Source organism: Oxyura jamaicensis, chromosome 1 (genome assembly GCF_011077185.1).
Source record: "Oxyura jamaicensis isolate SHBP4307 breed ruddy duck chromosome 1, BPBGC_Ojam_1.0, whole genome shotgun sequence".
NCBI lineage: Eukaryota > Metazoa > Chordata > Aves > Anseriformes > Anatidae > Oxyura > Oxyura jamaicensis.
The window spans coordinates 13,481,294-13,499,141 of NC_048893.1; the positions used below are offsets into that span (position 1 = coordinate 13,481,294).

The 17,848-nt window shown below is 42.1% G+C and overlaps 1 protein-coding gene across 5 annotated transcripts in view; it reads right to left on the reverse strand.

Annotated features, from left to right (window-relative positions):
- The window catches only part of SRPK2 (SRSF protein kinase 2), a 145,376-nt gene that overhangs the window by 3,321 nt on the left and 124,207 nt on the right, over positions 1–17,848 (reverse strand). For 3 of the 5 annotated variants that reach the window (XM_035315669.1, XM_035315825.1, XM_035315747.1), the window contains 5 exons: positions 13,787–13,887; positions 13,588–13,695; positions 3,239–3,308; positions 2,441–2,533; positions 1,905–1,997 (listed from right to left, as the gene is read on the reverse strand). In XM_035315669.1, the coding sequence (XP_035171560.1) occupies positions 1,905–1,997; positions 2,441–2,533; positions 3,239–3,308; positions 13,588–13,695; positions 13,787–13,887 (465 nt within the window). The remainder of the gene's footprint in view (positions 1–1,904; positions 1,998–2,440; positions 2,534–3,238; positions 3,309–13,587; positions 13,696–13,786; positions 13,888–17,848) is intronic. The other 2 variants (XM_035315980.1, XM_035315904.1) reach the window with 2 other exon arrangements.

The following is a 17,848-nucleotide window of genomic DNA, read 5'->3' on the forward strand; positions in this document are numbered from 1 at the left end:
GGTAGTCTGGGGCATTACATTCTCCACAAAAAACCCAAACATTTCGGAAGGCCTGGAAATCCAAAGTCATCATCCATTTTGTGAATAAAACGTATTTGTAACAGAATCGATTGCATGTATTTTCACCCAAACGCTTGCATTTTCTTCTTTCCACCCTCAGGTGGTATGAAGTGCACACAACCGCAATCTGAGGATCCTGGGGTTCGGTGGCTGTCGCTGTGGAACCTGAGTTCACACTGTTTGCACACTCTTCTTATTCATTTTGTGAAGTGGAGCTCAAACTGGAAGTATCCAAGCTAAGACCAGCATGCCCTGAGCTACACAACGTGCTGTAGTGTTTTTCTGCTGAGGAACAAACTATTTTAGCACTAAAGGCTGGAGGTTTTCCACAAGAGATTCTGTGAAGACTGTAAAAATGTAAAGAAGAAGATGGGATACAGTAAAAATTATCTGTGTGGTCCAAGAATTAAATTAATGCTTCAGGTCTGCACTGGGGATGCCGGAGGGTACATTCCTGCCCCGAACATTTACTGGTTTATACACCTAGGGACCTGTTGTCCTCGAGTTTGATCATCTCAGTTAACACGAGCTTGGTGTTGAGCCTGCTGACGCTGCAAGCTCCATGCTCCCCACCTGCGTGTAAGGAAATAGCTGTGTTAAACCCATCGCTGCAAGTTTCACTGGCTGTCCCCTCACTCTGCTATGGCATGTTGGTGAGCAGCAGCTCTGTTTTCAGCTTATCCACTGCCTTTGCTACTTTGCCCATCATCGTATTCCCCCCACACGCAGCCTTCTCCACTCCAAACTGAATTCCCAGGCTTTTCGGTGTCCCCCGTAAGGCAGCCGCTCACAGCTCCTGCCCTCCGCCTTGTCCAGCCCGGTGCCCTCCTGGGGAAGGGCCTGAAGCCAGGCGGAGGTCCCTACGCGCTCGCAGCGCAGCGCCAGAGCCTCGGCCCCGCCGCGCCCCCAGGTGCCCGCTGCGGCTGGTTGGCGCTGGCCCTGCCGACAAGCCGCCCGCCGGGCACGTGGAGTCGCGGGCGCGAGGGAAGCCGTGGCACTGCCCTGTGGGAAAGCCGCTCGCCAGCCGCAGTCCTCGGCCCCGGTGCTGCCCCGGACGTGCCCCGTCACTCGAGGCTGCACGGTGCTGTCTCGTCAGCAGGGAGATGAGAGAGGCTTGAAGCATCCCTGCGGTGCCTCCCACGTTAAATCCTATCTGAAAGACCAGCCTGAGCAAAGACCAAGCACAAAGAGGTCAGAAAGGTCAGTGTAGAGATTCGTTTGCTTGTAGCAACTGGCCGTGCTACAAGAGGGGATGATTTTAGGGGGTTCTGTTGCTGCGCGATGCCACGCACGGCTGGCTGTGACCCAAGGCACCGCAGCAGCCAGCAGTGTTTGGAGCGAGACAGCACTGCGCACGGGAGAGCGGCTTTCTCCAGCGCTCTGGCACAAAGCCATCCTTCCTCCTCAGGAAGGGTCAGAGCCCGAGGACTGCACACACCTGCCTGTCTACTGCCCGGGCATTCCTTTTCCACCCTGTTTACTCCTTACCAGGTCTGCCAGAGCACTGTGTACATGGAAAGCAGTCAACAGCTCATTTTCCACCAAGTTACAAGCTCCGCATTCCTTGCTTGCTTACATTTACACGAACATTTGACAACGGATTCACACAGACATTTGTTAACGTTCACACTTTGCTGAGTACATCCCCAAACGAATTCTAAATGAAACACCGGAATGAATGCTGCAAATTTTTGCTTTCCTCAGAAAGCCAGGTTTACACCGAAATTCTTCTTTAATAAGAGCTCTCCGTTTAAATGGATATATTTCTTCAGTACCCATAAACGAACACACTCTCCTTTTGGATAGTATTATGCTTTAAATTAGTGGTGCATAAATACCGTTACCTTTTTTGGTGAAAAACTCCTTGGAATATTTCCCCAACATAGCGTATTTTCGAGGGATTTTTCCCAGCAGTTCAATGATCAATGCTATGTGGTCTGCATTGGAGAACATTGCCAGCAAAACAGAAACATACAACAGTTTAATCAGTACATTGCATGCACACACTAACACTGGCCCGGTACAGACAGAAATAGATTGATCCTGGTAAAAAAAAAAAAAAAAAAAAGACACATGCACCGTGGCTAATTTGGGAAGAGGCTTTCAGCAAAACTTCCTTCTCGAAACATCTGGGTATCAGCCGCTACAAACAAGTTTGGCTATGTACTTTAAAACGTACCAAATAGATATTTTTCAGGAATTTTAGGTTAAAAAATAAATACAATCAGTTTGTCACAGGTTCCTGTGCACTTCGGTTTTCAAAAATAAATTTTTGTTGCGTGATTTCAGAAAATGCTCCTCAGTGGGACATGCTACAACCAGCACCAGCAATTCCACTTCTGTCTGCATCACGGCACCTTTCAAAAAGAAGAGGTACTACCTCTGCGATTGAAGAATTCCCGAGAATATTTTCCAGATAGAGCAAAGTGCCTTGGGATATTGCCTAGCAGCTCTATGATGTGTGCTATGTGGTCTATGAGGGAGAGAAAAAAAGGATACGGGAGTGGAAGGGGCAGGGAAAGGATGGGATAAAAAAGAAGAGGAAAGAAACTGGAATTAGTAAAAAATCAGAAATAGTTTCAAATCAACAATGTTTGCAGCAAGTCCATGCAGAGGTTTCCAGGATCAGCAGAGCTCTGGCATCATTAGTAGCACTTAGGAACAATGAATGATGCCCACATTACCACTGCAAAGGGCATTTACAGGCAAACAAGCATGAAAATGGACAGGTATACGGATGGAAGCAGGAGTTAAATCTCTTTAAAAAAATAAATTAGTAATTGCCTAATCAAATAAAAATTCACAACGTAAACATTATTTCAATGTCAATCTTATAGAGAAAATACTACAAAATTCAAAATTGAGGTTTCTTTTCTAAACTAAAACATTGTTATTCTCAATCAGGTTTCCACACATATGCAATCTTACAAGAAGGGCAGTTTAATTCCTTCAGGCAGTGGTTAGGTAGATGAGTATCTGCAGAAGGGAGTTTTTGCCCACCCACTGCTAGTGATGGAACTTAAAACTAAAAAGAAAAAAATTGCATTTATGTTCTGAAAACAATGTGTATGAACAGTTCACTCAAAAACAAAAATTAAGCCCACTGTAAGCTCGCTAGAAATTTGAGAAGAACATGAAAATACAGAGAAACTCGTGGAATAACTCAAAAGGTTCATACCTTCATCCCTGGAATAGTCTTCACCAGAATGTGGTTCAAACAAGTAATCTCCAGTTGCTAGCTCAAACGCCTATAACACAACAGACATACCGATGGGTATTGCAGAGAGGCTTTTCATCTTAAAACATCAGAACATGACAAGTATCCCGGAGCCACGAGGGAGCCAGCACTCCAAGCCAAAGGCCTCCGGCAGCACCTGAGGCTACTCACCTGGGAGCCACCAGGCCCGCACGACCGCGGGCCTGAACCCCGGGCGTTCCTGCCTCCAGAGCTGGGGAGATCGGAGGAGGTGGGAACACGAGCCCCGAAAACCAGCAGTGCTGAAAGCCCTCGCCAGCTGACCACCGGGTTCTTTGTGCCATGTCCAAAGCCATGCCACCAAGCCCCGGGGCAGGAGGCACAGCTCATAGTGCCCACTGCGACATGGCGCCGGTGTGAGCTGAGGTAGCACGTTTAATGGACTAACATCTTAAACTGAGTTAAATGGGTGTGTTAGTGAAGCTGAGAGATTCCTAGGTGTACGGTAAAGAGCTACATTTGTACCCGAAGGCTAATTATCGGTCACAGATCAAACGTTGGGGACTGAAGTCTGAACCAGAAATAAAATCCCTTTATAACTGTAATTAATCACTTGAAATCAAACAGGGTAAGCTTCCTCGATGACTAAATCTGGAACAGTTTTTCAGAAGGCCTTTTTGCTGAACTCCGAGTAAATACTGCAATCATTGGGTAAAACACTGAGACGCCCATTGATGGAGGGAATCAGATCAGGCAGAGGGATGATTGATCCCTTCAGATTATTGCAACGCTTCCACGGGATGCTAACTCTACACTGCGTCAAGACAAAACCTATGGGCAGTTTCTCCTTACAGGCGTAATGGGTACTGAAAGCCTCAAGCACTGAAATGATTGTGAGAGCCCGTACTCGTGTACGAGCATGGACTCATCCAGCCTGATTTGTTAACCAATTCTCTTTCCGCTCTGGATCACCCATTACCCAAGCAGCCACAGGAACCTGATTTTTTCCAGGTGGTATAAGCATCGAACTGCTTTCCATCTCCAAGAGCAGGAAAAGCATCTGAGCCACAAAATCATTCCAAAAATCAGGCAGAGCCTGCTGGCACAGGGAAGGGATTTCACTGTCAGAACATTTACTATAAAATATTACAAATATTACAATATTTACAGAATATAAACACACTTCCGTTCCAATTTGTACTGTGGAGCTGTTCAATCACCTGCAACTTTAACCTGTTTATGGGCACTTGACTTCTTCAAGCTGTGAACTGCAGAGTGATCCAAGTGGGCTATCGCCAGACCAACTCGCTCCCATCACACAGCAGCTGACAAAGCAAGGATGCCCTTTGCTGGCATCTTTGTTGATCCTACAAATGGGCATTTCTAAAGTCACCAGGCACTCATACACAGTCATTTACCTTTTTTCTTCCACTACTCTGAGCTTGAGAATTTTTAAATTAAAAAAAATCTGAGCAACTTCATAAATTATTACCAGGTATTTAAACTGAAGAAACTATTAGGGTAGCCAGAAGCTATCCATGGAGAGCACAATCCAGAGAACATTGTTATTCTCTTGAGAGGAGACTGAGATGCCACAAGAGTCCCCTCCTTATCTAATGGGAATACATTCATTGAAAAAGCTGGGTCACCTGTCTTGGGAGAGCACTTGCTGAAGGGGCTGATTCCTGACATTAGGGAACTCATCTCTACTTAACGCAGATTCCTGAAGAACAAAGGAAATGCAGTTGGATTTAACCACAACGGTAAACTGCAGAATAGAGTTCCCCAGCTCCTCCCAAAAATGAGGCGTTAATAGCTCAAAATGTTTGTATGGAGTTAAGACTAAATTGGAAGAACTCTAACAACAGCTGACAGAGAAGCACAAGCAACAAGCGTACCAGAGCAGCACACAGGCTTTTAGATCAGACTATTTAATAGGAGCTGCACGCCCTCAGAGGTGTAGGGTATTTACACCACCCTCTTGCTGAAGAGAAGCTAAAGCTTTTCAAAAACATGCTGCTGCTTCCCTTTTCCCCTTTTTGTGTAGCCCTGACCCCATGCCCAGGATGGGCTGGAACGGCAGCGTCTCAGACATTTCAGCCCATGCCTCTCCCTAGGCCTCTGCACCAGCCCCACAAAGCCTCCTGACTCAGATGCACACAGGACAGCCCAGAGACAGCCTTACCCTTTGGGTGCTGCAATAAATACCCTGAATGCTTGCAGCATTCGTGCAGGAAAACACCTCACGGATTCACCTGTAGAAACGTGGCAATGGGATCCCAGATACCCGCACGGTACTGGCTACCTAACGCAGGATAAATGGCATAAACCAGCGTCAGTTAACAAAGCATAAATCCCTGACCTGCGTTTTTACCATGAAGTACCAGGAGCAGGGAGGTGATGACTGCCCTCTCCTCAGCACTCACACCCGCAGCGGGAGGCCTGTGACCAGTCTGGGGCCACCAGTACAAGAGAGACCCTGGCAAACTGGAGAAAGAGCATGGAGGAGCTCTGAGAGGGCATGGGGCAGAGCCCAGGAGGCAGGAGGAGAGGCTGGGGGTGCTGGGGTTGGGCAGGCTGGAGGGAGGATGGCAAAGGGGGATTCAGTCGCTGTACCCCACTGCCTACAAGGCAGGAACAGAGAAGATCGAGATTCACCGTTCTCAGGCGGAACCATGAAAGGACAACAGGGAATGGACGCAGGTGGCAACATGGAAAATTCCAACCTGATATGAGGAAAAAATCCTTCAGAGAGACAGGCTGAGCATCAGGACAGGCTGCTCAGAAGGGCCATGTTAATGCCACCTTGAGAGCTATGTAACACGCAGCTGGGTGAGGCCCTGAACAACCTGATCCAGCCTTGACATCAACCCTGGTACAAGCAGGACGTAGACAAGACTACAGGACCTCTACAGATGCCTTCCAGCCAAGATATGTCTGTTATTTCCACAGTGCTGCAAATACAGGTTAGTCATATTTGTATAATTTCTTTCCCTTTGAAAATATTTTTTAAAAATACATTTTTTTGAACAAAACTCTGAATTATCATCTTATTTTTCTTAATGTTGACATTTACCTCCACAGAAATCAGTGTTCCAATTATTATATGGAGAGAACAAACGAGATGCAGCACGCTTAACATATGGCACAGAAGCCCAAGGCAATCATCCATCCTTACCGACTGTATTGGCAATCACTACTTATCACTTCTCTAAGGCGATCACAGAAAAACAGTCTAGACTGTTTTTCACCATCTACAGATGGAGAACATTGCAGATAAATGGTCACCCTGCTGCTTTTGTAGGCTCTGGAGAGGCCACAATTCCTTCCCCGCCATGTGGCTGTGCATGAACCTACCACAATACGGAACTGTTGGCACTGCTACCGCGTATTATGGATCCACGTCTAATCACACAATTGGAAATAGCTACATTTTCACTGTATGACAGCTGTGTACTCAATCTGGTGATTGAAAATGGCTGCATGCCTAGGGAAAGATGTCTGGGAGAGGACGGGAAGAGTAATTCACTTGGCCTTCACCAGGCTCCCTGAATTCCTCTTACAAAAACCCCAGCTGAAAAAGGACAACAAACTAGAGGCCAGAATTATTATTCTGACAGACGAGATCCAGCTCTTGGCCAGAGTTTCTCCACCCCAGCTGAAATGAAGAGCTATGAATGAGAAAATTGTAACTGCTTTAAAAATAGACTTGGTTTTAAGCACACTGTTCCACAGGTAAGTGGGAGCATGAAAAGAAGAGCAAAAAGCTTTCTGAGAGAAGCACTCCGGATAACAGGTTGTTCTCCCATGAACATCTTACTCTAATGATCCAGGCAATGGAAGGAATATAAAAGGGATTTTGCACGGTTGCTGCTTGGAAAGGAAGGTCAGACATACATGGGATGCTTGAAAAGGAAACAGCTTTCTATTATTTGCTATACTCCGAGCTCAGAATCATGCAAATGCTGAGTGTTGCCTTGAAAAGTCAATTTCTTTGGAAAATCATTTACTTCTGAATGTTTCAGGTTGTCCACCCACCGCCTTCAAAGCAAAAGGGTGCACAGTGATTAATAACAGCATTTTGTACTGTATCTGCCTACTGAAAAATATGTGCAACTTCAAGTTTTTCTTCTCTCCCAACCAGATTTTGGATTTTCCATTTTTCCTCAAAATGCTGCTTCTGTGCAGACTGAGGCTTGTCATCACACCTTCGGTGGTGTGCCACTCGCACGCACCAGCACGATGATACTCACGATCCTATGGGGACATGGCTGTTTTCTCCCACTGACAACACAAAGAGTCACCTCCCTGCTCCTCGTTAGAGGGCATTATCCAAAGAATTAAATTTGGGACTGAGCAACAAGTGCTTATTTGCACATTTAACATAAGTTACCATACTCTCCTTCTTCCTTTTGTCCTTCTGAGTTGTTTCCTATGAATAGAATGAATGACTTGTAATAAAAATAAATTAATTAATAAATAAAAACCACCACTGTAAGCTTGTTTGCCTGGTCTCACAAGCTGTAAGAGCATTTTCCCTTACTATGAAAGCTGTTTGCTTGCCTCCTTTTTCCTCTTACCCAATACAAAGGTGATATTTCCTTAATCTTTCCTATTCTTTTTGGGTAGAAAAAACACCAACTTCAATTTCTCCTTCTCAGACTTCCTGCCGGTCTACAGCTATGATATATTAGCGAGTTCTCATTACAAAAATAAGATATTTCAGGAATCACAGCTCACCACAAAAGCCACCTCAGATATGTGCTAAAAAATACGGTCTTGTTAATGTCCTAGCTTGTGATAGAGTCATCTCCTCCCCGCAGCTAAAACAAGACCGTACCTAATGAACAACACGAGTCAGATGATGAGACTCATCGTTTCAGGTGCTTTTCCTGTCTCTGATCCAAAGAGCATAAACAAGGAAAAGCGATGGAATCATGGTGCTTGCTGTCATTTTCAGAAGCAGCACAAAGGGATGCCCTCGACCAGTGCTAACTGCCTTATCTCGCCAGCATTTCCAGGCAGCAGCAGTGGGGCACTGTGTTCTGTGGTTTTGGAGATTTAGGAAGTGCTAAATCAATCGGTGCCTGCTCAGTTTGTGCTCTGCAGGAAGAGACTCTCAGTACTGCAAATGAGGAAATTCAGCCTGATAAAGTCAAATGATCAAGCGTGGTTTCAGTCCTGTCAAAGGCACTGCTGGATCCAGATCTGCTTCTTTTTTGGGTGAAAATGAAAAAAAAACAACGAGAAATGTACCTCCCTGTTGGCATAATTAAAGTAGGGTTTAGTACAGCAAGGGAACATAGTATTTTCTAGACTACACTATCTGTGAAAAGAGATTTCCAGTGTCAGCTTCGCATGAGAGCAGTTGATAATCCCACTTAAACTGGCCACATTGTTGAAAGGGAAAAAAAAAGGGCACTGTGCAAGTTCCTTAGCAAAATATGTAAATGGGCAGCAAATGATTGCAACAATTACTCATGCTAAGGTCCCTAAAAGTCTGGGAAAAAAAAAAGAAGTTACACTTTGTTGCATTCTTTGCTCATCAGAGAACAAGCAAACTCCTTTGTCATAGTCTGGAAAACCCCAGTGGCATTTAATTTCTTTCATCAGCTTCATAGCACATCATGCATGCAGTGATTATAAGCCTCGATAGACATGCGTCATCCTGTTTTTTCCCTCCTATCTTCCCCTGCCCCCTTTAAGACCCTGAAATTCAGATTACCTGAGCAGAGGACTGGTACTGGCCTGAGAATACCCCCTTTCATCCTTTAAATCTGATTCAAAGAGGTACTTACCCTGTTGGGGGCACAAGAACTGAGCCATGCTGAATCATCTAAAATTAGAAGATTCAGCCCACAGGCTCCTGGCTTACAATGCTACTTATTCACTGACATAACACCATAAGAAAAGGAGCTGTAAGGTTTTTAGCACCGAGTTACTTCTCTCTCTTTTACCCGGCTTCAGTTATATTATAAGCTATTTGGGTAGAGTCCTTACATGACTCTGTTTGTGTAGACTTCCAGCACAATTAATCCTGATCAGAATCTCTGACTACTTCGTACTGAGTATAATGTAAATACAACGTGACTGTTCTCTCCTAGGAAGCTGCATCAAACACACGGGGCTGGTGGCTAGATGAAGCCAACCCGCACTGGCGCAGCCCACCTAATGCGAGCACTCCACGCAGACACAACGCAGCATGTCCTAAAAGCCAGGTCCATAAGGGGAGTACTCTGCAAGTTGCTGTGCACACATGGATGCAGATGCTTTGCATGCTCAGGGCACCATCATTTGCTTTGTTAAAAACATCACCACCTCCACTGTCAATACTAAAGGTCAAGTAAAACTGCTGATGAATGGTAACGTGACAAAAGAGTTTGCTACTGTCGTGATACACCACGACCTCTATGCCTGACAGAAACACTTAATGCCATAAACACAAGCCAAGGCAAGAGCCAGCAGCTCTGCTACTTGCCTAGTCACTGCTATTCCCAATGAGCAAGATTATTTTGTTAGCAAGCAAAAGGCAATGAAAGGCCTTAGGCTCAAATGGAGAGTGATAAAGCACAAGACCAAGCTCAGAAGCCAGGTGAAGCCTGGCCCCATGCACTCCAGGTAGTCCTCCACAAAACCTACAAACCAGGAGACACGAAAAGATGGAGGTGCTTTATGTACATATAGAGGGCTCAGCTACTGACATAGAAACTCCACGGACCCTAACATAATTCATAGAAAGGCCTGGTTTTATTATTTTTATATGGATTTAGAATATCTGACCCAGAAGTGCATATAAAACAGCTGGAAAACCCCCTTCTATTCTGCAAGATAAGCAGTCTTTATGCACGCGTTATACTGCTAAGCAGTGTTCTGGACCACATCGGAACAAGCTCTTTCAGGAGGGTTTGGCAGCCGTGTGGCTGTACTTGAACACTGCACCCAGAACCAGAGACCCTCACCATGACTGTGAAGCAGGAGGTCTTCTGTCAGCAGGAGCTACACAGAGAGAAGTAAAAAGCTGAGATCAGCCTCTGTGGGAACACTGCTCAGGAATCTCTGACTGAGGGTCCTGGATACACACAGATCTACAGGATACAGTTCAACATTTAAATCCATCTTCATGAGATTAAAATATTTTAAACCCTCTTCCAGATTAGGTTCAGAGAGCATGCCCAACAATTCAGAGTCACAAGTATGTGTTTTAAAAGCCTGGTGTCTCATCTTTGCTCAGATACCACCTTGCTATACTTTGCATTTGTGTTAATTCACATCATTCATGAGGCACAGACTTTTGCAAGATGTGCATTATCTTTCAGTAGATAAATTGAGACAAGAAAGCTTAGCCGAAGTCAAAATCATTATCAGAATGAAAGACAGAACCTGTAATTATGTCACAGCTCCCAGAGCAAAGCCAGATGTCACCTTTCCAGAACAGGTGCTCAATACTAGTCACAAACATTTCTGATGAGGATATGATCAGGGGAATTACTTACTCGCCCTGAACACAACCTCAGATTTACAGTCACTTATTAAGTTATAGCTAGCCCTTAACAGACAACCCTTTTTAAAAAATGTTTATTTTTATTTTTTTTTCAAGCAGTGAATGAGAAATACCATATGCAGGAAGCACAGGGCTGAGCTGGTAGGACACCCTATGTGCCTGGTGGTATCACCCTGGGCAAGGTAAGGAGGTATGGAATACCGTGAAGCAAAAAGTAAAGGCAATGCTTCTGGACCGTTCATTTTGCACAGCAAAGCTTCCAAAATGTCCTTAATGACATTGGACCTGTCATGCAAGCAAAGCAACATTTCAAAGAGGTGGAGAATCACCTTCCTCTCCATTTAATATGAAGTCTTAGACAGCACGGCTAACAGAATACCTGAGCCACGTTTTCAGCCCGTCAGAGCAAAATAAACACCAACTTCAGCTCCATCAGGCAGTCCCTTTGAAAATACAGCTAAAAGTAAACACTACAGAATTAAATAAGGCAACAAGAGCAAAGTTACCTAAGAAGGACACTTTGTGAGGCACACTTAGGTACAACAGAGAATCCAGAATTGAGAAAGCAAGTGGGATTCTCGTGGCATTAAAACGCTTCAGAACTTCACTGTTCTTCGATACTACAGTGACTGGAGATAATCAAATCAAGATTTCCAAAAATGGCCTAATAGGTTAATTGGGAGTTTGCAGTTCTACATCAGTCACGTTTCCGCACATTTTAACATTTCAGCACATCAAAAGTCCTCTGCAGAAAGACAGTTAAGGTGTTTGGTTAGTACCTACCTCAGAGCTCTACTCCCTCTGATTCAGGATGAGCACTTACACTGCTCTGACCCACTTCCTAACCACTCCAGAACGAAAGCAGATCCCAAGGAGTTTGGAAACTATGAATTTCTGGAGTGAGTTTCAGGCACTGATCTCCATCTTCTACATGACTGCACTTGTACAGTGAAGATAACTGAATTCAACTACCCTGTGGCAGTGCTGTAAGACTGCAAAGTTTCTACAGTATTTTTAAGAGCAAAAATACAAAGTCTGTGACAGAAGATGGAAGAGAATTCTAGTGTTTCTGCCTCGAATGCTTTACTATCTTTAAAACTTACATATGAAAAAAGCAGAATTGTATTTTTCTTATGGAAATAATGAAATTCTATACATAACTGTGAATCTGAACTAAGATAACCCAACTGGCAGAGATTCTTTAGGTTTTGTTTTTGTGAGTTTAAGAAAGGACTCACACGAAGAAAGCAATACAGCCTATATAACATGAAAAAGAATTTGAGTGTAAGGGGCAGGATGACTGTCACAGAGTGTAAGGGGCAGGATGACTGTCACAGAGTGAAACAGCCCAATATTTGCTTGCATGTTCTTCATCTCCTCTTGTCCGATACAGTTTTTCGAAACTCATCCAGTCGCTACAACTATTTAAAATCTGATAGAAGTTCTTACAATATGGGATAAGAACTCACACGTCATGTCAGTAGCTAGTGCCCTTCCAAAGATGTCTTTTCTATTTAAAAGGAACGTTTACAACTCACACCAAGTATCAATTAGCAGGATGCTGGCTGAATAAGTACAACCTTAAAGGAAGAATACAGAGTATTCAACACCATAAAGAGGTACTGGGTTGAATTAAGGTTAACAGAATATCAGGTAAAAGGAATGATAAGTCCCTACAGTAATATTATAGATAGCTACAAGAAGACTGAGAGAAGACTCATTAAAGAGTTCACAGAATTCAGGATCAAAACTGTGGAAAATTTTCTATGCTTCATTTTCAATGTAATAGAAAAATTCTACATTTTTCCTCAAAATTGAAGAGTAAATTTAGAAATGGATGTTCTTTTCCATGTACTAAAGCAAAAGCTAGTATTAAACTCCAGAGAAAACATGCTTGCAAATTTACTTATGGGTTAGTTACTTCCAACACATGGCTTGCTGAGCTGATATCTGTAGGATTTTATGTTCCTTTCAATCCTCCTCCTCTCCCTCTCAGTTCTGCAATTCTTCTCATCACCCACGCCTGCAAACTGTGTCTAGTATTTAAGTGTTCTCCTCCTCCTCACACACTTACTCTTTTCAGACATGTATTTGTAAAATATAAAGATTTGAATAAGTTTTCACTTTTAAAATAGACAAAGGTATTTCTAAATGTATTTCCAAAACTATCTTTAATGAGAAAATGCATGTAGCTTGTCCTCAAAGTGAGACTGCAAACAGAATCAGTGTTTCAAAAAGTTATTTTCATTTTTCCTACTTTCTATAAAAATATATCATTTCAGTTTTCCTGTGTGTTAAAACTAATTCTACAGAACATTACCACATACTTTACTAATAAATTAAATTCCTTCTCTTCAAGTTTAGCATCTAAAGCTGTGATTTGCAAACCAAATCTGATGAATGTTTTCACTGAAGGTGGCAAAAATTTAAAGTATTTCAGTGTTTTGCTACTTTATGTAATAAAAAGGAATGGAAACACAGCAAAGAGTTGCAGAGATTCTAAGACAGGAAAGAAACATGCAGTTGTACGATTTCAATTAGATTTTGACATTTAAAATATAGGTACATTTTCCTTTAAACTTGCATATTTTAGACTGCAGGTTTAAAATGGATCAAATGAAAATTAGAAACTTCTTCCAAAATACTTCCTGTTGATTAAGAATGCTTAAAATATTCAAATAAAGGGGAACAATCATCAGTAGCTATCTGACGGTACGTAATTTTAATATTATATTTGTGTCAAAATGTCAGAACCATCCACATCAGGATCCCTCACTACATAAACGACTGTTTTTAGGAGATTTTAGAATATGTATTGTATCGTTCTTACCATACACGCGGTACTCCAGATATCAGCAGGTGTACTGTAACCTGCTCCTATTAAAACTTCTATGGATCTATATTGTCTTGTCTGGATGTCTTCTGTGAAGTGTTTATGCTACAACAGAAAGAACCACATTAAAAGGAAAAATGAGCAATAAAAAGGCTTATTCTAAGTAGGAAGGCTGTATAGCTGACCTGATACTTACCACCCAGCAGGCATTCCCCAGGTCAGCAATTTTAACTCTAATTTTATCTGCATTTCTTGGGTCCAGTGGATTCACCAGTAAGTCAGCAGCACGAGTTTTTGCTAACACAAGCAAAATGCAAAACAGTTAGTATTTAGAACATACTTTTCATTCTCCATAAGCAGTTTTGCCTTGACACTTGATCCAGTTTTGTAATACCTTGAAGACATCAAAATCATTTGCTCAATGTTATGAGAAATTAAAGCAACACAAACAGTATTTCTCACCTTGATTTCTCAATACCTTTACACATTTAAAGTGCAAATTGTTCACATTTTTAACAAATTGCCATATGACCATCATCAAAATATCTGGAGGAGCTCCTAAGCAAAAATGGTGTGTGCTTCCATAACAGAAACTCAAACGCCAAGAACTCCACATGAAAGATACATTCTTAGAACAGTTTGGTTGAGAGAATAAATCCAGTACTTCCATTCTTGACTAAGTCACATACAGTCTGCCTGTTTGTTTGTTTTAATTTGCCCCATTGGGAAAAAGAATTACTAAAACCTGGACAATTTCAGAGCCTAGCGGCCAGTTATCCATTTCACAGATCGTTCAGCATTGAATCAAAGTTCTCTGAAGGATCTGTTTGCATTGAACGTGATTCAAAGTGAAATAGCAGAACTGTAATCAATTAATCCTGCAATCTTTATCGGTTTCTGGGACACTGGAGACCCTCCCCCACAACAGTGCAGGAATGCTTCTTTTTTGTTGATTTTGACATAATACCACCCACTGGCTCCTAAATTACATGGGAAAGAAAACAGGTTGATTTGAATGTGGAAGAGAGAACCAGGTATCATAAATGAGACAGTGGCAAAGGAATCATCTCAGCTGCTCCATCAAAAGCTACAAAAACTAAACAAAAAACTGGTGGTAAGATACGAAAGACCTACTAGATAAGATCTGGGGATCCAGTATAACGATCAGTTAAACTGGCGTAGGAATTGGAAGAAGAAAATACACTATAAGTGGGACAAGGAGAAAAAAGAGAGGAAGTCTAATGGTGAATTAGGATTGACTGAAATCAGGTGAAGATCTTCAGCTACTGGGACAAAAAATCTGAATGGGCAATCAGGGATAATGATGATGTCTGGATGGAAAAGAAGATGGCAGGACTAAACGGTTGAAGGGGCAGTGATGTCAAGAAACCAGTCCTCTAAAATAGCTGGAATGGAGTCCAAGACTTGAGTTCAAAAAAAGCACCAACATAGGGCATAAAAGTAATATACGCTGAGAGAACATTAAGGCTGCATTCCAGCACTTAAAAGTCAGGAATTAGTAATCTTAACTCGAAGTCTTCCCTTAAGAGCATGCTGCATAGCAGTATGGCTTTCCAGCACAATCACATGCATTATTCAACAACTAACCAGACCTTTCTCAGTTCAGTAGCCCTGGCGAAAAAGAAGATATTGCTGAGTAAATCCTTCCCATACATCTTACTGAAGGTGAAGTGTTGCAGTAAGTAAAGCAGGAGAATAAAGGGAAAAAAAAGCCTAGTTAGTAAGGTATCTGAGTATGACATTCGAAAAGAGCATCCTTCAACCTCCCTTAAGAGACTGGAAAAAGGTAACAGGCAAGTGCCTCCACCTTCATTTTTTTCTCCTGAACTCAGTGAATTTGTGTCACGTATTTTCTGAGAGATGAATGAGACCTTGGATTCTGATTTTGACAAATGCTGATCATTCATAGCTGACTGAAGTCAAAAGGAGCGTACTTTTTAGCAAGTACTCTCAAAAAGTATCCTCTGGAGCTCAACCTGAGCGCAAACTTCGTGAGCATTTCTAATTTTCACTTCTGTGTGTCCTAGTTCCGTAAAACTGAGAAATATCACCTCCTCTTCTCAGTCACACCACGACAATATACTTAGTAAACATTCAAGCACTGGAACAAGGAGGGAAGTCATGCGGAAATTGATAAATTTGGCCTAAGAGCATTTGGTCACACAGTGTAAACTTAAAAAAAAAAAGATGAAAAAAGATAAAAACTTGAAAAAAATAGTTGCGCAGCCGCTGAACACAAATCTGTCTGTGCTGAATGAGGCAAGTATCCTGAAGAAATTAAGATGAGACCACGCTACTTAAGAATGGATAGCAATGACTACATGGAGATGAGCAAATAAAGTCCGTGTCCGTACAAGAAAAGGGTAATAAAGATATAGTGAAAATGTACCTTAATCATTTTTATTACTGTTTAAAGACACAAGTGGTGCTGTTAAGATCAGTAGCATCAAGCTTTTCCTCTTTCTGAGGAAGAAGTGAGTTAAGGCTGAATTTACTGACTCCTACCTCCTCTGCTCCCAAGGCCCGTAAACTGCTCCTGATGAGATAAGAGCACGGAGGAATGAAGTAGGTTTGGTTCTCCAGCTGGGGAGATAAGCTGCTCCTGTGATGACAATAGCAGCTTTACTCTGGGGAAGCAGGAGGATTTTACACATCACCCCAGGAAAACAGCAGTAGAGGCTTCCTGCCCATCCACTGCCAGCAGCACAAAGAGGCTACCGAGCATCTAGGAGCCTTCAGGGGGAACGGGGCATAAGGAGATAGACTGGAGGATTTATTAGCCCAAGTCTTGACCTCCTGCAGAAATCCAGCTCTACTCAATTGCATTTCATTTCACATTTCTTACCTACCTACAAGTTACCTGATTTAGTCAGACTGTAAAATAAACCGTGTGAAATGCTCTTCTGAAGTCTTAAATGAGGAAATGCACTCTACTGTACTTCTGAATGCAGCTCTGTTTAAATTTAGTAACTTCATCTGGGACAATGTTCACGCAGGCTTGGCGACCTTCTCCTGAGCTATCTCATTTTCTTCTATCCGCTTACAGATTTAGTCTCTCAGTATTTTCTTTACTGAAGCTGAAACCCATAATATTTATCATTTAGTCACTGACACTATGGATAAAGCCTATGGGTAATACTCTGGAGCCATTTAATTCAATGACAAAAATCCAGCTCTTTGCACAGAAACCTAGATTTCACTTTCTATGTCTTGTATAAACAGGATTTATAGACAAAAGGTTTGGATTTGAGCAGTTTTGGTGGCCAAAATGTAAATGTCCAAACCCAAGCTGAATACAGAAAAGTCATAATGAGTTGAGGGTTGGCAACATGCCTTACAGAAACAAAAAAAAATCACCGTGTTTAGATTTACCAAAAAGCTTGAGAGAAGAGCTGTCCTAAACTGAAGAGAGCTATTAATGAATGAAAATAGTGGATATTAAAGAACTTTTGAATATGACTGAGAAAAGATAACAAGAAGTTAGAAGCCGCAGCTAGACAAATCTAAACTAGTTACAATTCTTCTAAAACTTTAAACATACTTTTTTAAAAATCTTTTAATTTGTCCAAATCAGCAGCAGTTTTGGTGGTGGTGGTGGTGTTTTGCTTTTTTTTTTTTTTTTTTTCCAAAATATTTTTTAAGCCAAAAAAAGCTTTCTGAGCTTACTAGATAGGTGCATTAGTGCCTTGTTATAAAAAATGGGCCAGGTTAAGCGATCTCACGAGCACCTTTGGCCTTAAGCTGTGTGAATAATGCTTACTGGCAAACATCACCTTCCTTCTCTCTTTCCTACTGCTCAATGCACATAATTCACCTACAGTAACTGATCTAATACCCTTAAAAACAAGTTCTACAGCAGAAAAAAATATCAGTTTTGCATTGCTCTTAAAATTTAAGATGGCAGATTTATTTAAATTGATCAAGAATGCTTTTGTGCTGTGTTCCAAGCTGCATCTATCAATCTCCCAGGTCAGAATGCACAAAAAAGCATCCCATTTACATAAAGTATGCTAAGCTGAGCCACTGCCTTTGAGGAGACAATTACAGATTTTTCATATCTTAATCACTGCATTTCTATAACACTCACTTGCCTCCCTCCCCCCCTTTTTTTTTTTAAAAAAAAAAAAAAAAACACGTAATCAAAGCCCAAGGTACCAGGCAAAAGACTTTCATCAATTCCAACCTTTTTTAAAAAAATTCTTAAAGTCATTCAGAACTTAACATATTTTATTTTCCT